The 23,613-nt window shown below is 29.1% G+C and overlaps 7 protein-coding genes across 15 annotated transcripts; 5 read left to right on the forward strand and 2 right to left on the reverse strand.

The window, feature by feature from the left end:
• Window positions 1–60: 60 nt before the first annotated feature.
• LOC124949106 (CTTNBP2 N-terminal-like protein) lies at window positions 61–7,257 on the forward strand. 3 transcript variants are annotated; one of them, XM_047493718.1, is made up of 9 exons: window positions 63–713; window positions 978–1,079; window positions 1,561–1,785; window positions 1,881–2,502; window positions 2,569–2,664; window positions 2,864–2,973; window positions 3,123–3,161; window positions 5,277–5,645; window positions 5,833–7,257. In XM_047493718.1, exons 1-9 carry the CDS (start codon window positions 495–497, stop codon window positions 5,845–5,847), a joined length of 1,797 nt encoding a protein of 598 aa, XP_047349674.1. In that variant the 5' UTR covers window positions 63–494; the 3' UTR covers window positions 5,848–7,257. The 3 variants fall into 3 exon arrangements, with proteins under 3 accessions (XP_047349665.1, XP_047349681.1, XP_047349674.1); XM_047493709.1 differs by lacking the exon at window positions 5,833–7,257 and having other exon boundaries at window positions 61–713; window positions 5,277–5,736; XM_047493725.1 differs by lacking the exons at window positions 3,123–3,161; window positions 5,833–7,257 and having other exon boundaries at window positions 62–713; window positions 5,277–5,734.
• A 1,718-nt stretch (window positions 7,258–8,975) lies between these two features.
• LOC124950584 (MATH and LRR domain-containing protein PFE0570w) lies at window positions 8,976–12,495 on the reverse strand. Its single transcript, XM_047497516.1, has 4 exons — window positions 11,523–12,495; window positions 11,239–11,361; window positions 10,971–11,154; window positions 8,976–10,887 (listed from the first exon to the last, which is right to left on the reverse strand). Exons 1-4 carry the CDS (start codon window positions 11,593–11,595, stop codon window positions 9,066–9,068), a joined length of 2,202 nt encoding a protein of 733 aa, XP_047353472.1. The 5' UTR covers window positions 11,596–12,495; the 3' UTR covers window positions 8,976–9,065.
• On the forward strand, window positions 11,545–13,232 carry LOC124950653 (retinal rod rhodopsin-sensitive cGMP 3',5'-cyclic phosphodiesterase subunit delta). Its single transcript, XM_047497636.1, has 4 exons — window positions 11,545–12,062; window positions 12,227–12,289; window positions 12,390–12,647; window positions 12,730–13,232. The coding sequence occupies exons 1-4, from the start codon at window positions 12,022–12,024 to the stop codon at window positions 12,809–12,811; spliced, it is 444 nt and encodes a 147-aa protein (XP_047353592.1). The 5' UTR covers window positions 11,545–12,021; the 3' UTR covers window positions 12,812–13,232.
• Window positions 13,233–13,364: 132 nt separating this feature from the next.
• On the forward strand, window positions 13,365–15,771 carry LOC124950624 (homeobox protein ARX-like). Its single transcript, XM_047497591.1, has 3 exons — window positions 13,365–14,052; window positions 14,614–14,819; window positions 14,997–15,771. The coding sequence occupies exons 1-3, from the start codon at window positions 13,839–13,841 to the stop codon at window positions 15,321–15,323; spliced, it is 747 nt and encodes a 248-aa protein (XP_047353547.1). The 5' UTR covers window positions 13,365–13,838; the 3' UTR covers window positions 15,324–15,771.
• On the reverse strand, window positions 14,387–20,336 carry LOC124950565 (cullin-2). 7 transcript variants are annotated; one of them, XR_007101401.1, is made up of 9 exons: window positions 19,817–20,266; window positions 18,882–19,101; window positions 18,290–18,788; window positions 17,980–18,159; window positions 17,675–17,893; window positions 17,404–17,574; window positions 16,375–17,310; window positions 15,063–15,224; window positions 14,387–14,870 (listed from the first exon to the last, which is right to left on the reverse strand). XR_007101401.1 is itself a non-coding variant. In XM_047497469.1 (8 exons), the coding sequence occupies exons 2-8, from the start codon at window positions 18,998–19,000 to the stop codon at window positions 16,123–16,125; spliced, it is 2,256 nt and encodes a 751-aa protein (XP_047353425.1). In that variant the 5' UTR covers window positions 19,001–19,101; window positions 20,185–20,336; the 3' UTR covers window positions 15,571–16,122. The 7 variants fall into 7 exon arrangements, 6 of the variants coding, with proteins under 6 accessions (XP_047353425.1, XP_047353444.1, XP_047353415.1 ...); XM_047497469.1 differs by lacking the exons at window positions 14,387–14,870; window positions 15,063–15,224 and adding an exon at window positions 15,571–16,254 and having other exon boundaries at window positions 20,185–20,336; XM_047497488.1 differs by lacking the exons at window positions 14,387–14,870; window positions 15,063–15,224 and adding an exon at window positions 15,571–16,254 and having other exon boundaries at window positions 20,181–20,307.
• A 430-nt stretch (window positions 20,337–20,766) lies between these two features.
• Window positions 20,767–22,095, forward strand: LOC124950642 (proteasome subunit beta type-3). Its single transcript, XM_047497612.1, has 3 exons — window positions 20,767–20,915; window positions 21,210–21,775; window positions 21,857–22,095. Exons 1-3 carry the CDS (start codon window positions 20,913–20,915, stop codon window positions 21,903–21,905), a joined length of 618 nt encoding a protein of 205 aa, XP_047353568.1. The 5' UTR covers window positions 20,767–20,912; the 3' UTR covers window positions 21,906–22,095.
• A 113-nt stretch (window positions 22,096–22,208) lies between these two features.
• On the forward strand, window positions 22,209–23,461 carry LOC124950631. Its single transcript, XM_047497602.1, has 2 exons — window positions 22,209–22,447; window positions 22,759–23,461. The coding sequence occupies exons 1-2, from the start codon at window positions 22,393–22,395 to the stop codon at window positions 23,415–23,417; spliced, it is 714 nt and encodes a 237-aa protein (XP_047353558.1). The 5' UTR covers window positions 22,209–22,392; the 3' UTR covers window positions 23,418–23,461.
• The last annotated feature ends 152 nt before the right edge of the window (window positions 23,462–23,613 follow it).

Consider the following 23,613-nt stretch of genomic DNA (forward strand, 5'->3'; position numbering starts at 1 on the left):
CCATTAATTGTTTGATGATATTGTAATTTGAAATCAGGCGCTTGCGTCGATCCGTCGATATCTTCTCGATCATGGAGTAACTATGATGGGCGAGGAGTGGATCGCGCTTCGCCTTACACGAGGCCAGTTCTCAACCGCGAGCTGCGCTTTATGATCGATTTGTCAAGAGCCGAAGCCAGTCTGAGCTCCTAAAGCCGAATGCAGGATCGATCGGCTTTGCTCAAGGAAGCGTTAGGAGAATTGGAGAGGAAAGATTTGAAATTACTCGAGTATATGGCATTTATTTGTCGGCTTAACTGCAGCAGGGGGTCAGCAGTTTCGACATGAGTACGGAACGCAAGATATTAGGAACCAAGAAGTTTGAACGGCCCTATGCTTTTACGTTTATTCTTCGTAATACGCTTCAACGAAGAAACCGATTGACGATTTGCTGCCGCGTTAGGCATCATTGAAAGAAGAAAACTTTTAAATCAAGAACTTTCAAAGCAGTAAAAATGATGGCATCGCAAAACCAAAATATCATTAACGTGGCTTCGCCAAGCCCGCCGCCGGTAGACGGTCCGTCAGGAGCTGTTGTGTCAAGTACTACAGTCACCACCATGAAGACACAATCCGTTTCTTCCACTTTATCGTCGCATACTAATCAACAACAACAGCTTCAACAGTCCAATAACATAGAACCACTTGACAAAAGTTCCTCTAACACTTTAAAGGTACTAAGATAATTCTATAAAATTAACCTTAGAATCATACCTTACTAAACAAAGGATGCATGTCTCTCTCTCACGTTTGTGTGTGTGTGAATACGTGCTACGCGCTCTTTATATACCTTTTTTTTCTCTTTTTTTTTTCCTCCAAGCGAATATTTCTTTTTACCTAACAAAGAAGAACTTTAATCATTTTATTTTAAATATTGAAAATTATAAATTAATATTTTTATAATGTTGCATACATCATAGTTTTTTTTTTTGTTACAGCGCAATCCAAAGATGGAGTTGAATAGAAGTGATTTATTAAAACTATTAGGATATCTAGAAGGAGAACTTCAAGCTAGAGACATTGTGATAGCAGCTTTAAAAGTAATTTTATCTAATTTCTATTTCATTGACGCATATATATCTAATTTATTCTTATATTAAGATGCAGTCTGCGTAATTCTTTTTATTATGTGCGTTTATGGTATTTGGATTATGGTATTTCCAAAAGCTATTATCTCTGCGGTGCTCATTTAATTTTTATTTATATAAAATTTAAGTCTTATAAAATAATATATATTAAGTTTTATAAAATAATATATCTTATATCTCTAAGATTAAATTAATAATCATTAGTAAATGATTTTTAATAATTTACTCAAAGAATTATGATAAATCATAATTAACAAGCATATAAAAATATAATTAGTTATTGGCATTTCCATAATCCTGCTTTTGAATATATTGTTCATTTCCATGTGTATATTATTATAAGTATACATGGATATGTGATATAAAATGTATGTCTGTTCCTGTTTATATATATATATATATATATGTGTATGTAAATCCTTTTATTGTATAGTCAGAGAAGATGAAACATCTTCTTAGTTCACGGTACCTTAGTAATACAGCAGATCCACGTGCAGCACTTGCTCGTGATGTTGCGATTGTGGGTGGTGTTATTGGACCTGAAGGAAATCAAATTGATCAACAAGTTGCCAGTTTGGAGGCTCTTGTAACGCAACAGAGGAGAACTCAATGCAGAATGAATAAAGTTCTTAAAGATGCTGAACTAAGGCATAGAGCTGTATGTATTCGTCTTAAAATAAACTTTCATTTTCTTCTTTATTGAGTTTACTACAAATGTAACAAAATTTAATATTTAGATTTATTATTTGTCAGGTAATAAAAGAATTAGAAGAAGAAAAGCGTAAACATGAGCATGATACTGCTCAGGGTGATGATATTACTTATGGACTTGAAATAGAAAGAACCAGATTAAAAAAAGAATTAGAATTAGAAAAACAAGAAAAAAAAAGAATAGAGCTTGAATTAAAAAAGATAACTGATATGCTAGAAGAAGAAAAAAACCGTCAGAAACAAATAATACTTTTACTCTTGGCAGAACGTAAAAAGATAATAATGAAATATATTGAAGAGAGAAAAAGATCTGAAGATTTAGCACAGATATTAAGTGAAGAAAAAGTAAGAATAGATTCTATGGCTGAGGGTCTTGAAGAAGAAAGTAAAAAATCATTACAAATGGAAGCAGAATTAGAAAAACAATTGGCACAATTTGATATGGAGAGACAGCAGTATAGACAAGCCCTTGTTAAAGAGGAAAAGAGAGCAAAAGATCTTGAATTAGAATTAGAGAAATTAAAAAACGAAGTAGAAGCATGGAAAGAATCGCAAGCACGAGGTCCGCCAAGAGGCATTGGGGCAACTCCACCACCACCACCTGCAAAGCCAGCTAATTTAATTGCTATGCCAACACTGAGGCCGACTAATACATCACAAACAAGTATGTATTATATTTTTCACTCAAAATAAGGATATAGTATAGTTTATAATTATATATTTTATTCAGTCAAAACTTCGGTACTGGGAACTGGCACACCTATGGTCAGTAGTAAAGTTGTTCAACCTACTGCAACTGTATCTAGTGTACCTGTCAGCGGACCAAGTAAGAATAATTATAATAATTATAAGAATACATTGCATGTTTCACAGAGAAATGGATGCATCAATAGTTATTGCAATAATAATAGATTCATATTTTAAAGTTTTTATTGATTTTCATATTACATTGATATTACATATTCCATATTATTTTTCTTTAACTATATACTTATCATCAACTCACATTTTATTGCATTCTACAGCAACAGGAATAGCCAGATCAGTGACACCTGGGCAAGCATTACGTGGAGTTACGTATGTGCCTAATATACCACCAACAAGTGGTGAATCTGCAGTCCCTTCGGAAACACAGGTAAATTATTCACATTTCCACCCTCATTCTACTCTAATCTAATAATTGTACAGAGCCTATTTACACAGAAAATGTACTGCACACAAAAAATATTTTTATATTAATAGCAGTAAAGTTTTAATGATTTATTATTCTTTTTTGGTGAAAAGAAAAGTAAAAGCAATCTGCATGATGCACAAACGTCTAATGTAAGTATATAGGCTCTCTATAGCAACTATTACTATTTAGAAACTTCAAATAATAGTAACAAAATGATGTACGAAAATAAAGTTAGCATTTGTACAGATCATTTATATTAGGAAAGTTTCAGAGGTATAAGAAAGATAATTTAGTTTGAAATAAATATACATATAAGAAAAATAGTTCAGTTGATTGGAAGTAATATGAAATATTTTTGCATCTAATCCATATTTGATAGTTTTATAAATTGCCAATAAGCGATGAGAACAAAGTGATAATGTTTTATAAAACATATTTTTGAACAAATATCTATGAAAACATTATTTTCTCAATATTTATATATATATATAAATATATATATAAATATATATATATATATATATTTATATATATATTTATATATATATATAGCTTTATTATATTAAAAAATAATTCTGAAGTATTATCTTCAATGATTATAGCAAAATTTTCTTATAACTACTAGTCAAAAGAAAGTTTTCGCTTAGTAAACTGAATTGCATTAAATATATAATGCGTATATTATTCATCTATAGATAATTTTAGCTTTATACCCTGCTCTAGTCTTATAGTTTAACATTGTAGATATCAAATACAATGTTTTAGTCTGTAATTATTGAATAGCCACAATAAATGTACATATATTACATTACATAGTAAATATAAAATCTGTGGCATCTAATTCTTTTTATTGTAATTGTGTTAATTCTAATTCTAACATAAAATTCAAAGAAGAATTTGTAATTGAGTGAGTAGATATATTTTTCTATTAACATAATTTTTCATTCTTTTGATTTATATGTTATATTAAAAAAAAATTTAATTTTTACTAAAATTGTACTTTAAAGTTTGAAATTTCATTAATCATATATTAATGATTTTTTCATCAAGTGTAATTTTATATACACTTTCAAAGAATTGCTTATTGTAATGTTTTTTTACGAATTATTCTTTAATCTAGATTATTTGAAAAGATAAATTAAATATTATTAAGCTATAGCTTTAGTAAAAAAATATAAAAAATGCCACAGATTCTATGCTGAAATTTTTATTTTTGATTAAGTATGATTTGGTTGTCCTATTTACATTATTATTGAATATTAATGAAACCTTTGAATATTTATATCACAGACACCTAGTATGCCATTTTTATAAGTTACCATATCATCGATACCTAGGACAATATTTTATTATAATATTCTTATTTTATGTACATAAAATTATTATTCAGTATGTACATTAATTAAGTCCTTCATTAAAAGTTGTATGCAATTAATTTCTGAGCTTTATTTACAATTTTTTCCTGCTTATCTTCCCTAATTGCTGTCCTATAATCGCTACTGCTAAATCTATATGGTTTGGTTATATACATTTTTCAAGAAAAAAAGAAAACAAAAGAAAAAGAAACGATTTTTCGGAAATCATCATCGCATGAAACATATTTGTAATCTTAAATCATGTTATGTATTCTTCTTTAGCTATGTATTGGCAGAAAAATTTTAGAATTGTATTGAATTTATAACATGACGATATTGCTTAAGTATTTAGATTGCATATAATTATTTATATAATTACAAATAATATAATTTGATTATATTCAAGTTTGACAATAATGATTCAGACATTAGAACACACACCTTCATTAGTAATCATTTACCACCTAAAAGTTTTATAATTACTATTAAAATTTTCATTAAAATAAAATATCCTATTGTTAGCCACAAAGTTTTTTTCAAACTATTATGACTATTGACACATCATATAAACGAACATCGCATACCTAAATCCTCTTGCAGAATCTATATTAACTGCACACTATTATTTGTTTATTTTTATATTAATACGAAAATTCTTGTATCACTGTTTCAGAATTTGCTTGTAATGTCTATATATAATATATATAATATATATTACACGACCTTCAACACCTTTAATTGCTATTGTTTCTGTTTTTCATTGATTTTCCTGCTTTGGATCGGTGCCTTGGCGTGATCTTTTTTCAATGTTACCTTAAATATTGGGAAATATGTAGGATTCATGTGGAGATATACTTATATCTGATTTCATGAATGTTAAATTGGCTGTGCTACATGTTCATTTCTCAGGCTATGGACAAACGACCAGTTGTAGCTGTTCCTCCTAATACTGGTGGCATGGCAAAATTAGTACCATCAACGCAAACTGCAGGGAAGCATGGTTTTCACGTTGGTTCTACACAGGCCGTTCAAGCTCCTGGTACACTATCGTCAAAAAAACCACCTCTTTCTCGTGGCGTTCCTCCTCCTGTACCACCTAATAAACCCGTGGTACCACCTAAAAAAGAGGCAGCTTATCTTAGGAGACCAGAATTATCTCAATCAGCCCAGGATACAGTTAAATTTGGTAAACAGTCCTCATCTCATCCTGTAAGTGGAACTACTCCCTTGCAGGTGCAGCAAGTGATAGCTGCTTCTACTCAAGCTCCTGATGAAGAGGTCAGTAATATAACATGTTCTATAACAGTAATATAATAACAGTAAAATAAATAAGATATTTTCATATATTTCATATATTGCAGGGTATTTTAGTTATAATGTGATATAGTTAAATGCACATATGTCATTTTCTTATGTCTATAGTTAATATTTTACAAATTTAGTGGATTGTGAAATATGATTTCAGACAAAGCCACGTTGATTTATCAGCAAATAAATCCACAATCATGTATAGAAATTTTACAAAGTCAAAAATCATGTATCGTGAGCAATGCTTGGAAACTATATTGGGAGTATATACGATGGTTTCATTTTACCATTTATAAGATTGACGAAGAATCCGGATTCGTGAAGATTTATATACTAGCTAATTTCACTTTATGTAAATATATATACCATAGTAGTACTGCACTTACAATTGTATACTTGCGAGTATTTAAGTGGAAATTAAATATATGAAAAAATACATTAGGTCAACTTCGTAGATACTTAGATTAGGAATATATATATTATGTTAGATAAATTAATACAGAGTAAAGATCACGTAACTTTCGTAAAATTTGATGTATAAAGTCTGATTAGAGATTGGAAAAATAATTTCTTTAATAAAAAGTCGTATTATTAAAAAATCTGTATACGGAATATCGTGAAAGTTACATGATTAACATTCTGTTTTATTATGCAGCAGATAAGAATGGATATAAGTACGAACGTATAGTACAATCATCATAAATAATTCAAACATTTTGGAAGAGATAATATTATGCAACATTTCATTTTTCAATCAGGCGATTTCTAAGCTCATCAATTTTGCTGAACTTAATCATATAAGTATTCTTTATTAAGAAGAATACGTATTTTGAAATGAGCAATATAATAAAACCTTTATTGTACTAATCATCATTTTTAACATGTAGCATAGTACTATCTTATCTGAAATATTGTGTTTTTAAAAATGGTTGGACATTAATGCAATAGGAAATTAAAGTACATAAAACATTGATAAATGCAAAAATTTTTAGTTAAATAATGCAAATACGTATGTGCTATGAACACTGCCTTGTCTTATTTTATTGCATACATTGGTAATATTTGTTGATAACAGTATAAAACAAGATGGTATGAACTTACAAGAATGGCATTGCAAATTTTATGAATATACAATACTATCATTGTTTGTTTCTTGATACATTCAAATTTTAATATGTGTATATGTTTAAGCAAAGTAAAGTGGAACAAAATGAAATGACACAATAATAAGCCTGTTAAGAGTACAATTAAAAGCTTCACCGACAATACATATATGTGAAAAAAGCAAAATGATTTGCACTTTATGAAGATATTTGTATTAGTAAATTTCACTTATCTGAGAATTCTTTGTTATTTACTAATGAAATAACTTGAAGTGACTAAAATTAGAAGGATTACTTAAGTACTCTTGACTTGTGTATATCAGTAAAAAGAAGAGAAAATGCTAATTCAAAATTATTTCATCCTTCTGACAAAAAATTTACACAAAAGATCTACAGAATTGATATTGAGGTACATTAATACGTGCCCATGTTATGATTTTTATGTGAGACTTATCAAAAAAAAAACATATATAAATGTGGTTTATCTTGATGATTTATTACACTTCTTTCTATTATTATCCCTGTAAATTTTCATATCAGATTCAACCTTACACAGCGTGGGAAATAAGTGAATATAATCTCATAATGATTATACAAGTTTATGATTAATAAAGTTTAACTTACATATCTCTCTATGGTAATGATATTTTTTTATAGTGCAATGGTTGAGTTTCAGTATTATTCTTTCAGGAATTTTTGTAATTGTCACCAATGCATTTGTTGTCTTCCATATTGAATTAACTTTTTTTTAACTCAACCATTGTCATTGATTATAACAATGCAAGGAATTAAATAAATATCAATGTTTGCAAGTTAACATTTTCAGAGATCTTGTATGTATGATACTTATTCAATTGATGAACATGAGTTTTCATAATAATTACTGTTATTTTTTCTTTAACCTATGAAATGATACTTTTCGACTTTTTGAAATATCTTTTACTCTTGTGATTATTGATATAATTTAAATCTAAATTTTAATTTGCACACACAATTAGTTCTTTTATAATATTATTTAAAACTTTTCAAATCTTTATGTCTCCAAATATGTATTTATAATGGTATGTATTTTAAGATAAAAATCTATTTATCTAACTGAAAAGTAGAAAGAAACCATTCTATATTTTATCTAATTGAAAGATTTTATATTTTCTCATTTAAGGATCTAATCTATAAATTTTTTGTTCATTATAAAACTTTTTTAAATTTCTAGGTCTTTGTTTATATCATGCTAATTAAAACTTGAAAATTGATTACAACTTTCAATAAAGATGTGTCTTACAATAAAGACATACTCGCATCCTATAAAATGTTATATTGATTAAAATAATAATGAAATAATAATAATAATAATAATAATAATAATAATAATAATAATAATAATAATAATAATAATAATAATAATAATAATAATATAATAATAATAATAATAATAATGATGATGATAATGATGATGATGATGATGATGATAGTATAATAAAGATAATAGTAATAAAGATAATAATAACAATAATAATAATAATAACAGTAATAATATAATAATAATAGTAATCACACAGTGATAATACGAGGGAAGTGAAGTGAAGCGGAAAAATGGCAATTTATTTGTTTGATAAAACAGAGTCTTGTTATTATCGACTATTTTCATTAGATCGATAAAACAGCGTAGATCTTTTACCGATATTTTTATTCGGTTGGTCAAACAGAGAGTAAGTATTATCGATATTATATACGGTTTGATAAAACAGTAATCTACTATTACTGGCGTTGTTCGGTCCTTAAAAAAGAAATCTACTATTATCATAAGCTTCCGTGTAAAAGTTTAATCCCTTGATAATGAATTGAGTACTTCGACAATACAATGGATCCGAAATTATATTTCAACACTCACCAATTAACCATTTCACCGAAGATGAATCCATCTTTCGATGGATCAAATGTATAGATTATGATAGTATTAATACACATAAATTTTACATAAATCAATTCAAAAATATCTTGTTGTTTTTTTTGTTTTTCTATATATTGTAAAATATTGTCATTTCCTAAATTCATATTTTATTTTCATAAATTAAATATTACAAAATATTCAGAACAAACGAATAACAATGTAATATAGAAGCAATATAATAATTTATTGTGTATGTAATATATATAATTATAATTGTTTCAAGTTTTGGTATAAAAATTAATTATACATTTTACAAATGTAATATATATTTCACAATACAAATAAATTATATCATCACTATAACTGTCTAATAGTGAACAATCTAATCATAAATTATTAAAATATATCTGCACCATAACCTTTTATTTTCTTTATATTAGAACCTGGAAAGTCTAATATGTAATCTAAATCAAAAAATGATTTCAATAGCCTTTTAGACATCTTTGAGTTTTCTCCACGAAAATATATATCTTTTGTTACTGTCATGTTTTCTTCAGGATCTATTTTCGAATGTTTCACATCCTGTAATTGCATTTCCATATCGCTAACATTTTTTTCAACGATTATTCTATCGTTTTTATTTATATTATCAAAAGTTTTTTGACTGATTATATCATGTTTAATATTTGCTTTCACTTTAATTTCTTCATCGTTATCTTGTACCTTTTCACAAGGTACTTCTTCATTGTTCTTATCTTCCAATTCACATTTTAGTTCTTTATTTAGACGTTTTTTATCACGCTTCCGTTTATGTTTTGATTTTTCTGTAGGTTTATCATCAACTATAGTTTCTTCAATGACTAAATGTTCTTCATTTTTGTCTAATGGTATATTAATTACATTTTCTTCATATTTATGTTTCTCTGTGAATTTTTTTTTACATTTTGCCTTTTCTGTAATTTTTTCATAAGTAACATCATCATCCATTGCTATATGTTTCTTTTTCTTTTTGATTTTTTCTTTTTTCTGCGAATAATTTATGTTTTCTGGTATGTAACTAATTGTATCATCAATGTCATCGGTCACTGTTACGATTTCATGTATTTTATTTTTATTCTTTTTCTTCTTTTTTTTTATATTATTTTCTTCATACATATATTCTTCATTAGTTAAATCTGCATATAAATTTTTATTCAAGTTTTCAACTTGTCTACCATTGTTTGTACTTGCTTCTTCTGATGTTTCTTCTATTGTTTCAAGATTAGATATTCTCCGTTGTTCCTGCTTCTTTTTCTTTTTACTTTTACTTTTACACTCATTTACTTTATTATCTTTTAATTCTTGAGATATTAAATTAATGTCTAATCCTTCATTAATGAAACCAATTTTATTTGAAGGGTTAGTATAAACAAATTGTTTTTGTTTCTTTTTACGTTTCTTAGAATCAACTTCAAATTTATCCAGTGTACCAGTAAGTTTCTTTTTCTTACTAGAATCTGTACTGTATTCCACGTGATTATTAAATGTTACTCGCTTTTTCTCGTGAATTTCATCAGTTAGGTCTAATGCATCGTTTGTAAGACCAAGTTTTACTCTTGGGACTTCAAATTTATTAGTTACACAACTTTCATTAACATCTGTATCTAAATCAAGAGCCATATTTATAAAACCTTCCTTACTGTTTGTATCATTATCATCAATTTTTATTTTTTTTGCAGAGTTTTCTTCATAACCTAAATTTTGCATATCATTTTCAATTGAAGAGTCCCCTTTTCTCTTGTTCAAGCATTTCGTATTTTCTTTTGGTACATCGTCACTATTATGTAAATCTAAAGCAGGATTATCAAAGGTATAATTGGATTTAAATTTTGACTTATTAGTTTGTTTGCAATTAGGACTTTTGGATACAAATCCAAAACCTCTGTATTGTTCAGTTTCATTGTCAGATACATCCATACAACTCATATTATTGTTTTCTTTATTTTTAAGAAAATGTGAAGTCTTTTTTTTAAAATAATCAGTAATACTGCCTCTATTTATAGTAATTGCACTTCCTGTAATATTTTCAACGTGTGCAGTATTGGTAACGTTTGGATCATCTTTCTGCAGTCCTTCAATTTTACTTTCCTTATTTAGAATATGTTTATCTCCAAGTATATCAGCTAAATCCTTTGCACTGTATTTCTTTACGTCTTTTCCACGTGTAAATTTTTGATAACTGTAAAGTGAAATATTCTTTGATTAGAACTGAAATATATTAAACATTTGTATTTTATAATAACAGCAATATAATATACATACTGTACACGTGCACGACTTTGTTTAGATTTCAATTCTAATGATTGAGTATTGGCTACAGAATATTCTGTATTTGTTTTTTTGATCACTTCAGAATCTTGATTTTCTTGTAGAAGATTCAAAAAACTATCAAATGCCTTTTGATGTTCTGTCCATGCCTTATCTTGATCATTTTTAAAACCAATGCCTTCAAAAGATAAAAACTTAAATAGATTTATGTAATATATATGTATATATATGTGATATAATATGCTTGTAAGATATTACGCACCAACTGTATCAGTTTTCACTTTAACTTTCACATGTTGTGTCGTACCCTGTTCATTAATACCAAGACCTTTACCAGCTGTCCAACCCATTTTTTCTAACATTCTTTGTCCAAATTTATTTGTATCTAAAATGTAATATATTTAAATTGAAACATATTAAAATATAATCTAACCTATAACATCCTTAATAAGATTTATAAATCGAATTATGATTAAGTTACAAATAAATTTAAAAGAGTAATTCGCGTTGTTAATTCATTCTTATAACATTTCATTTTTTTTATACCATTAGACCAATCCTTTCCACGTGGATTTAGCGTCCATTTTTGCTTTCGTCGAGGTTCTGCAAGCATAGCCATATTTGATAATAGATTCCTTCAAAAGAAATTATAAAGAATTATCGTAAATCTTTGAAGTGTTTTAATTTGGTTAGTCAAGTCGATAGAACTGTTATATTTGACATGTGTGTAAAACGATTCGTATATGATCAACGCCATGAGTTAGCATCGATAAAATAGATAATTGTTACATGTACGTCGATACAACTGATATCTATTAAACATAGATCGATAAAATATCTAATTGTATAACTAAGATATTTCTAAGTGGATACAAAAGTAATCTGTAGTACCAACTGATTTAAAAGTAGTCGTTCTGTCATCCATGTTTAATTTTTATAGCAAAGTGTTATGTTTACAATTTTTAAGTATGATGGAAGTTTGAACTTTTTGTATCGTATTTCTGTATATATACTGTAATTATTTTATAATCATATCTATTTAAATATGCCATCTCGAGGTGAAGACATACTCAAAGGCTTTCAAGTGTATCCTTTTTATTAATATGTATTTACGAATAATCTGCATTCGGCAAACTCTACGAAGATAGGTTAAGATATATAGGTTAACATTACTGTCAAAACAGTATTTTCGTAACATAATATTTCTCTTTTTAGAATGTTATTTTCCTTAATTACTGAATTAATTATAGTAATTGGATGAATTTGAGAGATGCTGATAGCGGAAAAATTTTATGGCAAGGCAATGAAGATTTGTGAGTATCTGAATTCTCATAACCTATAAATAAATGTATAATTAAATCCTCTTGTATTAAAAAAGTGAATTATTAAATTTATTGCATTATTTAATTGTAGATCTATACCTGACGTTGAACATGAAGCACGAGTACCAAAAAAGATTCTGAAATGTCGTGCAGTGTCTAGAGAAATTAATTTCAGTTCTGCAGAACCAATGGAAAGGTTTAGATTGGAACAAAAAGTACTCTTTAAGGGTCGTTGCTTGGAGGAATGGTTTTTTGAATTTGGATTTGTTATTCCAAATAGTACAAATACGTGGCAGAGCTTGATTCAAGCAGCTCCGGAAAGTCAAATGATGCCAGCTAATGTATTGAAGTAAGTTAAAGTTTTATATTAAAGAAAAAAAAATAATAATAATACACATTTAATTGATACTGATCTTTTTTTTTACAAACAGTGGCAACGTGGTAATAGAAACAAAGTTTTTTGACGACGACTTACTAGTGTCAACTAGTCGCGTTCGGCTGTTTTATGTGTAAGATGCTTGATATTTGGTCCATATTGGGATCTGGGACCAATAATTATATTAAAAATTTCTATCACATTTGTGTAATGTGACACGAGGTTCTTATTATCTACAATTCTATCTTTAGAATCTATCATGCACTTTTAGTGATGGATATGTATTATCTAAAATTTATTCACTATTTTATAACTCTGCAATACTATGTGCACAATTTTATTTTTTATATGCATCAAGACGTACTTTCTTTAAAATAAGCTTTACTATATAAAATAATTATTATAATTAAAATAGTTCATAATATTCTATATTCATAATTCTAGTATATACTTAAGGCACCCACATATAGAAATTTTACTCTTTAAGTATAATTATACTACAAACTTTGTATATATTGGAATACACTACAGCAAGAAAAATAAATGTCGTAACAAAAATGAAAATTTTTTCATATACACATTAACCAATTTAAGATCAAGATCGTTCAATTAAAAAAAAAAAAGAAAAAAAAAAAAATAAAAAGAAAAAATATGTGAAGAATTGCGAAACTATCGTACGTACTATACGTACTTCCGCATACATTTCTGTAATATGAAGAAGTGTCATTATTTCGACTGCGATAAATTATAAAGTCTTGTAAGTAAAGCCCAACGAACGATACAGAAATCAGATATACTTTTTTGTACTGTACACCCGTACTATTGATTCGTGGTGTACAAGCAATACATTTTTGGGGCTTCACTACCCCTCTTGAGGGAGTTCACGTTAAATATACTCCGCGTCCCCTACTCTCTCTCTCTTTCTCTTTCTACTACGTACAGGTGTAAGAAAAAAAGGAGGAAAAGAGAGGAAAGAAACGGCAGAGTTGCAGAGCTGCTTGCCTATCCAAACGAAGTTCTCAACCACGTAGTGATTCGATTACCATTTGCGAATCTTCTGCCAGGCTGTTACTCGGTTAGCCTTTCAAAAAAATAAAGAATCAAATAAAAGAAAAGTGTAAACTTAAAGAAGAGCAAATAAAGTGAATATTCTTTTTACAAATAATGGATTTAAAAGAAGAAGACGAGAGCGGTAACGAGGGTAGTAGACAATTATTTTTGGTTGGTGCACCGCGTGACCCTTTGGTATCTACCGGTGCGATCGTCGCTTCCGGAGGAGCTAACGACGAGATCAATTCTGGAGGAGATCTACAGTCAACTGCTCTGGCCGGTCTGATGAGCACACAATCTTCCTCGGTTTGCTTTCCTACAAAATTCAGTAAGTGCACCCTGCTACCCCGGATCTGATTTAATTAACCGCTTCTCTACATGTCGGCCTGCAAGTTGGGGTAGAGAGAGACTCAATTAAATTATTGCTAAATGCATTAAGCGGATAGGCAGCCCTTTTTTTAAATAGAATTAGTGGTAATCAGTTTAACTGTTATGAACCGTTTTACTCGATGATGAATGCAACGAGATTAAACATGATGTATTGACGACTGGAACGCGACGGGAGCGCGATTCATCTTTTTGCGAGTGTTTCCTAAATGTTTACGACATTATATATGAATTTGCGTGATTATGAATAATTTTATATATTCAAAAATATAGAATACGTTTAATACATTATCAAAAGTATATTCAATTTGAAATCTCGAATATACAAAACTTTACTGTAAAAGACTATCTCAAGATTCTCAAAGTTATCGAAATCTAAATTTACATCAAATCAAAGAAATGTGGTATTCACTCTCTGAAATATGTTTCTCATTTTTGTCGTATATCTTAAATGTTTAACGCAGAAGTTAGTGAATTAGATTTGTTACATTTGTGTATATAGCGTACGATTTTTCGCCAAGTCCTGGAAACGAAGACAGACAATCGTCCGGAGGAACTGGCAAAAGAAAGCAGCGAAGATACCGGACGACTTTTACAAATTTTCAATTAGAAGAATTGGAAAGAGCGTTTCAAAAAACACATTATCCTGATGTTTTCTTCAGAGAGGAACTTGCCCTGAGGATAAAATTAACTGAGGCTAGAGTTCAGGTAGTATATCTTCTAAATATCTTGTTATATCATATTGCACTAAACACTTATCTGGAAAAACGTAAAATATATCAATTATCTGTCCACATTATCTTATATATATATATTTTTTTTTTTTATATATATAAAAGATAATATTAATATTTTTATAAGTATTTAAAAACACTTATTTTTTAGGTATGGTTTCAAAATAGACGAGCCAAATGGCGAAAACAGGAGAAGCAGTGTAAAGTTGCAACTCACCTAACACCTTATCTTCCCACATCGGATTGTCAAGAAGTGCAACAGCAACAGCAATCCGATCATTTATTACTTGAACCACCATTAGGCAGCCCACCACCTATTTACCTTGGAATGGAATGGGCTGGTTTTTCACCATATAGCAACACAGCCACAGCTTCTCCTCTTGTAGTTAATGGTATGAATAAGCCACCAGAACAAGAAACAGATGACAATCCATTACTAGATCCTGAACTTTTACAATTGAAAACATCGCGTTCTTAATAATACAAAGTCCCCTCAAAAAATAAAATCTTGTAGTTTCCTAATTTCGAAACGTCAATCTACATAACGTTTTTTGATTGAAAGAATTAAAATTATCTTATATGAATAAGTGCGGCAATACAATTAGTTGAAGAAAAATGTATTGTATTTTGTGCAATATATTAATAAGATGGAATTAAGTGGACCAAAAAAGGTACCTTGAGGATGTGTCTCAAAAGTAACTAGAGACTGACAAGAGATATCCAGATAATAGATAAAGAAGCAATGTATTTTGAGTATTGTTATATAGATTTTGTAAGAAAAGGCTTATATGTAAAACTTTTTTCTCTTAATAAGCCTTGGTATGATCAAAATGCAATAAAGGATGTATGATAATAGCCATTATAAATTTAGAAAGAACAATAAGATTAAGTTAACGATAATTAATAAAGTTACCGATATGACGCTACATTTGCTAATTCTTAATATAAGTAATTCTTTACTCCGGCTTAAAATAACATCCTCTTTATTCGATGTGCATATATTACAAGTCAAGGAATCGACTAAGATATTAATCGCTCAATTTAGGAGCACATAAGCGATTCAAGATGCTCCCTTTAATCTTCGAAATGACATTAAGATTTATCATAAAGCGTATGGATCTTTTCTGTTCGAGATTCTATATTGAGAAGAAACGTATAATCGAAGAAAGAAAATTGCTTTAGAATTGAAATCCATATATATTGGTGTTACAATGATAAACTGAACGAAAAAGGGAACATCCCGAGGAAATAAATTAGTGATGTCTTTCGCGATAAGGTTACGCAACATAAGAGTACTCATCAGCACTGTTTGGAGTACGTTCGATGTACTGCTTATCTATCAACGCTTCAATGCACTTTTTGATCATGCCGATGGAGGGTGCAAAAGTAACTTTAGACTGACCAAGTACCTGTAATAAATTCTTATATTTATAAATGTTCAAATAGTATTAATCCAAATCATAAAGAAATTCAGAAAAAAAAAAAAAAAAAAAAAAAAAAAAAAAAAAAATTCTTCAAACGAATCTTACCTCTTGTAAAAGTTGATTATGTCTCAAAAGTTTTCGACTTTTCATTATACGAACTATAGCTGCTTGCAGGTACAATTTTCTATCATCATCGACGCTACGGTGTGTCGCCTCAGCATCATGGAGCGTATCACGTTGTAATGCTACCGTAACACGGAACTTCGTTCTTTTATTGTGATAATCAAAATTAAGTGTAAGAATCGTGTCTTCCTCTAAGTCACCCTCTGTCGATTTTTTCAGAATTTTACTATCAACGAGACTCGCGGCATGCTTCATTAATTGATCATGCGATAGATGTAACGATGCCGCTGCTTCTTTGCACTGTATAGAGTCGCAATGTTCAAAAAGAAGTAGCAAAGCCATCTGATAAGTTTGCAGTGTCACCAAATATGGTTTTTTCAAATAATTAAATTTTAATTCTCCTTGGCACAAGTGATGCAACCAGGTCAATTTTCGACCACTAAATTGCGCGTGATAAAAAGATTCAAAAGCCTGTACAGATTTTTCTAATTGTTGTGAAACGTGAAAAGGACCAGGCGAAGGTGGCAAAGCCAAAGGCCACGCTCCAGCTTGTAATACATATACCACGAATCCGATGCCTAATTGATTATCCGCGTCTCTTTCTCTGAGACTGGCTGTAAATTTCGCATTTAGATCTGCGGACACGGACATGTCGGTAAACATACAGTGTAATTTATTTGTAAATTCATATCCACAGGCTTGTTTTAAGCGATCGATCATGGCCTCTTCCGCATCCATTGATTGAGATTGTTGATGTATCAATCTCCTAGCCAACATACGAGCGTAAAACTTTTGGAAAACGTCTTTATCATCGACGTACTTGAATACAGTTATGGATCGTCCCAATTTTTCCTCTATTTCGCCCTCTGATGCAACTTTAGTAGATTTTTTTAGAAGTGAGTCACAGTATTTGGCAAGCTACATGGAAATAGTACCCGTTAACTTTATCAAACAGTTCGGTTTAAAGATCGTATTTTTTTCGGATAAAGCAATAAAATTATTATTACGTACGAGTTCGGGTGCACGAGCTGGTTGACGCGGAATGGATCTGTGATTGACGATAGCTGAACACGCTTTATCAAGAGCACTTATAAAAGCTTGATCTCCTTTGAATACATCTCCAATTAATTCGGAATATTTTGTATGCACGTCCAGCATGCTTTCTACAAATTGAGTGTATACCTAAAATAATGAAAATTTTTCATTGAATCTCTTCGATATTTTTAATGTCTTTAAAATTAATAAGTTAATTTGTATTTAATTAAAACGTCGTTAATCTTACATTTTCACCTTGTAATGGACCGATCGCTTGTAACCCTTGTTGCGTGATGTGTTGAGTAAATTTCTGTACAAGCGGAGCTAATTCAGATGGTAATGGCCTTAATAAAGCATAGAGTAAAGATAAATCCCATCTGCGTTCATTTTGTATCATTGCTTCTGCTTCCGCATGTAACCAAGAAAGATGTGCGGCTACCATTTTTTCTTCGCAGCACTGACTTACCTATAGAAATTATTATTTGGTCACTTTTAACATTTCAAACTTATATATTTGTTTTTATTATTAATTAGATAAAGAAAGAAACATACTTTAGGCATTGAACTAACGTGAAGAAACTTGCACGTGCGGAGTTCTTCTAGATTAAGTCGCCAAGTAACTCTTTCCATGTAACGAGTAACGTCAGATTGTTGTAACAATTCAGACGCTTCCCTCGCATAAAATTCTCCAGTAGTCTCCAAAAATGGTTTCTCAAATATTTCTTGATACATCTAATTAATAGCAGATATTAATGTATATATATTAAATGTTTTATCAGTATATCAAGTTTTAATTATTTCATGATAAAAGTATAATTTTATATTATAATATAAAATATATTCTTATAGAAATTATTCTTACATCTAATTGTCCTTTCACTTTATATTCTTCTACCCGCACAAAACTCTGTATCACTCCACAAATCACATCGGTTGTAGCAGGTGGTGCCTCACCTATCCTGTCTGCATTAATGCTTTCTAAGAGAAGAGAAACAAGAGAATTTCTAAGCGGCGCAATCATTCTTTTTTTCCAGATATCTAAACCCAATTCACCAATTTCCATCTGCTCTTGACAATCAGCGGACATAGCCGAAGAAGTGCCATAGATAAGCTCTGCTTCAGATAGTTTCTGCTTTTTAATGTGTTGTTGATTTAGATACAAATACAGACAATGTAGATAGTTTATGCCTTGTGAATATTCTGTCCAGGCACGATGGTAAGCCTGAAGCAAACCAGTTTCACCTTGAGCACGAACTTTTGTTAATAATTGAGAAACATGATTATCCAAAAACCTTTTTGTTTCATTGTATAATCTATCTGCCAATGATTCTGGATATGCAACACACAAGGAATACACATCGCTGCAACAAGAATTATTCAATAAAATTCATTTATACCAAAATATTTCTTTTTTTGTTTACGTGGATAATTCTTTATTTAAATTGTTAATATACCTGAATCTGTCATTCCACGTAGCACGAGGGATATTGGCTAATGTTATTACTCCTTTAACAGTTTCTTGCAAAACATCCCAGGTTCTAGTAAAATCCATTCTCTTGGGTTTTAGTGACATCTTTTTTCTTAATCCACGGTCAACAAGTTTCCCAATTTGAATATTAATAAATCAGTAACTACCTATATAAAGTTTAAGGTATAATTCCTAATATCACAATCCTGAAATATCACAAAATTATAAGTTATTAATTTATGACGGTCCTTGGATTCCTCAGTTTTTAAAGAAAATGAAATAAAATTGAATGCCGAAATGTCAATGTTCTTTGTTTATAAATTCTTAAAACCAGGCTCTTAAAATATACTCCAAGAATAATCTTCAATCTATAGTTAACAGGTCGGGCATACAAGGCTTTGTCTGCATGTTTTATGTATAATGCGTTGGTGTTTAAAAATAATATATAAAAGTAAAATATACTGCATACATATAAATATAAGGAATTTCATGGTCGCTCTAATTCTTGTCTTTAATCCAATTAAAAATACTTATTTAGATCTATGATCCTTGGAGTTATTTCTTATTAACATTGATTTAAGAGAGCATGATGATAAAAAAGGAAACAAAAAATGTATGACTACGGAATAAATCGAAAGTTACTCGAAACACTTTACGAACTGTAGTATAGAAATGTAATTCTCAAATTCGATCATCGTTTTTCACGTACACGAATGATGATTTAGCACCAAATTTTTATTTTTTTTTCATTAAAAAAATGTGATTAAACGATGAAAAATTAGAATCTTTAATGAAGGTGCATCAGACACACGCACACATACTCTCTCTCTCTTTCTCTCACACACACACGTATGTATATTGCGAGTTACAGCTGACTCTACTTTACACAATCCAGATGTTCGCGGGATCGAGGCCACTAACCAAAAAGTCAAAGGGGGACAAAGAGCGCGAATCCTTTCGATTAACTTAATGATCTCTGATCGATTTCAGCCATCACAGCGACGGACCTGTTCTGGACCGCTTATTTTTGGCGTATCGCGAGTCATTCCCTGTTGCAAAATGCATGACACTTGCAATATTCTGCGATGATCGAACACATATTTATTTTTCTTCTATATAGCGACAACACGGATTCTCGTCCTTGGTTTATTATTTCTTCTCCTTTATCCACTTATCTTTTTTTTAGTATTACTTAAATCTTGATGAAATGAACGTTAACGGAAATTTCTTTTTTACTACACCGTTAACGCAACTAAATGTACGCAAAATATTCTCTACCACTCACTTACGAATCTCTTAATAACATCGTCCAGCCATACTTTTTTTTCTCAACTTTCGACTTTCTGGCTATCTTTGGAGGAATAGTAGAAGAGGGGAGAAAATAGATGGGCTACCTTATCGTCATGACTGGCGCTGTCTAAAAACTCTATATAACAAACATAGTTCCTCGATCGCACGCCATTTTTCACCTTCCTATATTTCTATCATCCTTCTAATATATTTATGTCATTATGTATTTTTGATTTTCAATAAACAAGTAGATGTATTTGTCGTGACATTGTATCAACCAATTATTTACGAATTTTTTTTTCTTTTTTTTTTTCTTCATCAAAAGTGATCAAAATAAATACTTACATCGAATTTCGCGCGCGAAATAAATTCAATATGGCGGACTTTATATATATTCAGATCTTTTTAGATCGAATAGAAAGGATCTGATATGTATGTATGTCACACTATACATTGAAAATACACTTTGGAATTGCTTATACATATATATATATATATATATATAATTAATATTTTAATTTAAATGAGATACTATTGATATATTAAACATTATCCACTGATCTAAATTGCAACCTTAAATGAACTTCACTTTTGATACTTTGATATAAAGTAGCATGTCTATATAAAACGTTGTTTATGGATCACAATCTGTACGTGTGTATCTTTGGTTGTACATAAAGATTCGTGTTGATTTCCGAATACGCTATATTAATTTATATTATTAAAAATGGTAAATATATATACATTAATTAAAATGATTTGTTTTTATATTTTTATATGTACAATTAAAGGATAGTAAAAATAATTAATTTTCTATTTGTATATTACTGTTAAATTTACAGATGACATTGCACATTTTCAATAATATAATACAAAATAAACTTTTATTAGGAGTCTAAGCAAATTTTGTTTTACTTGTTTAATATATATTTAAGGTTATTTAGAGATAATTTAATAATAAATTCTTCCTTATGCTGTTTTATAATTTTATTTTATAAACAATATCAATGGTGTTTGTTATTAGAGTATACTTGCGTACAATGGTGGAGCAATAATAGCTATGAAAGGAAAAAATTGTGTGGCAATAGCTGCTGATCGTAGATTTGGTATTCAAGCGCAAACTGTGACTTGTGACTTTCAAAAATTATACGAGATGGGACCACATTTATATGTTGGACTTCCTGGTCTCAGTACCGATAGCCAAACGGTGATGGAAAGGCTGCGTTTCCGTTTGAATTTATATGAATTAAAAGAAAATAGAAAAATTCATCCTAAAACTTTTGCTGCGATGATATCAAACCTTTTGTACGAAAGAAGGTTTGGACCATACTTTATAGAACCAGTTGTTGCTGGTTTGGATCCTGTTACATTTGAACCATTTATTTGTAACATGGACCTGATAGGTGATTTGAACATACCAGATGATTTTGTAGTTGGCGGAACATGTACAGAACAATTATATGGTATGTGCGAATCATTATATGAGCCAAATTTGGAAGCTGATGACCTTTTTGAAACTATTAGTCAAGCTTTGGTAAATGCATGTGATAGAGATGCTATATCTGGTTGGGGTGCTATTGTCCATATCATGTAAGTATTTAAAGTATATTGTTAACCTGTATATTATAAACTTTTTAATTCTAAATGGATTTTATATCTTTTTTGTTGCAGTGAAAAAAATAAAGTTACAACAAGAACAGTTAAGACACGTATGGATTAAAATATTTTTTATCATTATTTTATGTCTAAATCAACACAGAATTCTTATAATTATTGTTATTAGTTAAGCTATACGAGTGATTGGCAAAAAATAATTTTCAATAAACTGCTACTAAAATAAATACTGTATAATTTATTTTTTTATTTTTTATCAATATGTAAGAAATCAAATAAAGAAAAAGATAATTGCATATGACATGGATCTTCTACTCAATAGTTCCATCTTTTTTTATGATTGTTCGAAATTTTTTAAAATATTAATATTTTATTTATGAAAATGATTTTTTTTTTCACTCATTTGAATTATTTTTATTTATATCATCAGATTTTAATTTTACAATTTATATTACCTTAAATAAACAATTTACTAACTTTATTTATCTCTTATTGCGCATGTCACTCTTGAGCAAATGTTGCTCGATGGTGGTGCGCTGTGTTTTGCGTGCCGATTACAACTTGTTATTAAATGAGGAAATTTATTAAATATAATGACTATCAATACGCTGTGTACTGTATTTCGAAGACTAGCCATTAATCCACGTGGTATGTATGAAATTGATTAATCTTATTAATTTAGAAAGAGAAAATTTAATAAAGTAAAATTACCTAACCTTAAAATTAATTGGATGTGGCTAGATTATTATTTAATATTATACTTCTCATATAATAATACTTTATAAGTTATGAAAATAATTATATGGTATTATAAAACTTATGTTTATTTTTTTTAGACTATTTACTTTCGTAATAATCATTCATCAAGTATTTTACATAATGTACTTTTGGTTATACAACTTAATGATTTAGGTTAATCTAATCGGAATAGTAATTAATTTTTAACTATTTTTTTTTAGGTATTTTTCCTGTAAGATGTTATTTTAAATACGAAGCTGTTTTAAACAAGGAAAAAAATAATATTATTTCATTGGCTCAAAACAATAATGGCGATATATATAAAACTAATTTATATTTTAACATAACATTTTCACCAAGAACATTAAATATTGATTTTGAATTACCAGTGAATAATAATACATATAAAAGTATCATTGATATGCCTATTACAGGAATATCTAAAATAGAAAATCCAAATAGATATTTGCCTATTCAGCATGAATTACCTGTGCCAAATAAATCTATAGAACTTCCTACAATTGAGAATATTATAGAAAAGCAAGCTGTACGTATGATAATTATCAGACGAAAAAAAATGAAGAAACATCAGCGTAAGAAGCTTAGAAAGAAAATGAAATTTTATTGGAGAAAAATAAAACAAAGAAGAGAATTATTGAGGGAAAGAGCTTTCCAAGCAGAGCAAGTCGCACTTATAAAACAGGCAGAAAGTTTTGATCCTGTAAAATATGTAAATGAAAAACTTAAAGAACTGGATAAAGAATATATACCAAAAACGTACAGAGGCGAATTATTGCCTCCAGAAATGATAAAGAAATTTATAGAAGAAAAAAAACGTAAAAAAGATGCCAGAAACAATTTACCTAAGTTAACTTTGTAAACATTAATTTATATTATAATAAATAAAAATCTTATGCAATTTAATTTTTTAAATTTAAATTCATGTTAGTAATGCTTACCTTTATCTTTAAATACAATACATACAATATATGGAAATAAAATAAAGTATCACAAAAAATTTCATAAGCAAATCTTTGTATTTTTTGTTTCGTAAAAAAAAATAAGTCACTCAATGT

The sequence above is a fragment of the Vespa velutina genome, chromosome 1, assembly GCF_912470025.1.
Source record: "Vespa velutina chromosome 1, iVesVel2.1, whole genome shotgun sequence".
Taxonomy (NCBI): Eukaryota; Metazoa; Arthropoda; class Insecta; order Hymenoptera; family Vespidae; genus Vespa; species Vespa velutina.

Bases quoted from the DNA above. Each gene is read 5' to 3' on its own strand.
- LOC124950631 (XM_047497602.1), top strand. From the start codon at position 22,393: ATGACTATCAATACGCTGTGTACTGTATTTCGAAGACTAGCCATTAAT. The intron at 22,448-22,758 runs GTATGTATGAAA...ATTTTTTTTTAG, and splicing joins ACTAGCCATTAATCCACGTG to GTATTTTTCCTGTAAGATGT.
- LOC124950565 (XM_047497469.1), bottom strand. From the start codon at position 19,000: ATGTCACTAAAACCCAAGAGAATGGATTTTACTAGAACCTGGGATGTT. The intron at 17,894-17,979 runs GTATGTTTCTTT...TAATTTCTATAG, and splicing joins ACGTTAGTTCAATGCCTAAA to GTAAGTCAGTGCTGCGAAGA. The intron at 17,575-17,674 runs GTAAGATTAACG...TCATTATTTTAG, and splicing joins GTCCATTACAAGGTGAAAAT to GTATACACTCAATTTGTAGA.
- LOC124950624 (XM_047497591.1), top strand. From the start codon at position 13,839: ATGGATTTAAAAGAAGAAGACGAGAGCGGTAACGAGGGTAGTAGACAA. The intron at 14,053-14,613 runs GTAAGTGCACCC...TTGTGTATATAG, and splicing joins TTGCTTTCCTACAAAATTCA to CGTACGATTTTTCGCCAAGT. The intron at 14,820-14,996 runs GTAGTATATCTT...CTTATTTTTTAG, and splicing joins TAACTGAGGCTAGAGTTCAG to GTATGGTTTCAAAATAGACG.
- LOC124950642 (XM_047497612.1), top strand. The intron at 21,776-21,856 runs GTAAGTATTTAA...TTTTTGTTGCAG, and splicing joins GGTGCTATTGTCCATATCAT to TGAAAAAAATAAAGTTACAA.
- LOC124949106 (XM_047493709.1), top strand. From the start codon at position 495: ATGATGGCATCGCAAAACCAAAATATCATTAACGTGGCTTCGCCAAGC. The intron at 1,080-1,560 runs GTAATTTTATCT...TTTATTGTATAG, and splicing joins TTGTGATAGCAGCTTTAAAA to TCAGAGAAGATGAAACATCT. The intron at 2,665-2,863 runs GTAAGAATAATT...TGCATTCTACAG, and splicing joins TGTACCTGTCAGCGGACCAA to CAACAGGAATAGCCAGATCA.
- LOC124950584 (XM_047497516.1), bottom strand. From the start codon at position 11,595: ATGGCTATGCTTGCAGAACCTCGACGAAAGCAAAAATGGACGCTAAAT. The intron at 11,362-11,522 runs GTATAAAAAAAA...ATTACATTTTAG, and splicing joins TGGAAAGGATTGGTCTAATG to ATACAAATAAATTTGGACAA. The intron at 10,888-10,970 runs GTATGTATATTA...TTCACTTTACAG, and splicing joins CAAAGTCGTGCACGTGTACA to TTATCAAAAATTTACACGTG.
- LOC124950653 (XM_047497636.1), top strand. From the start codon at position 12,022: ATGCCATCTCGAGGTGAAGACATACTCAAAGGCTTTCAAGT. The intron at 12,063-12,226 runs GTATCCTTTTTA...AATTAATTATAG, and splicing joins ATACTCAAAGGCTTTCAAGT to TAATTGGATGAATTTGAGAG. The intron at 12,648-12,729 runs GTAAGTTAAAGT...TTTTACAAACAG, and splicing joins ATGCCAGCTAATGTATTGAA to TGGCAACGTGGTAATAGAAA.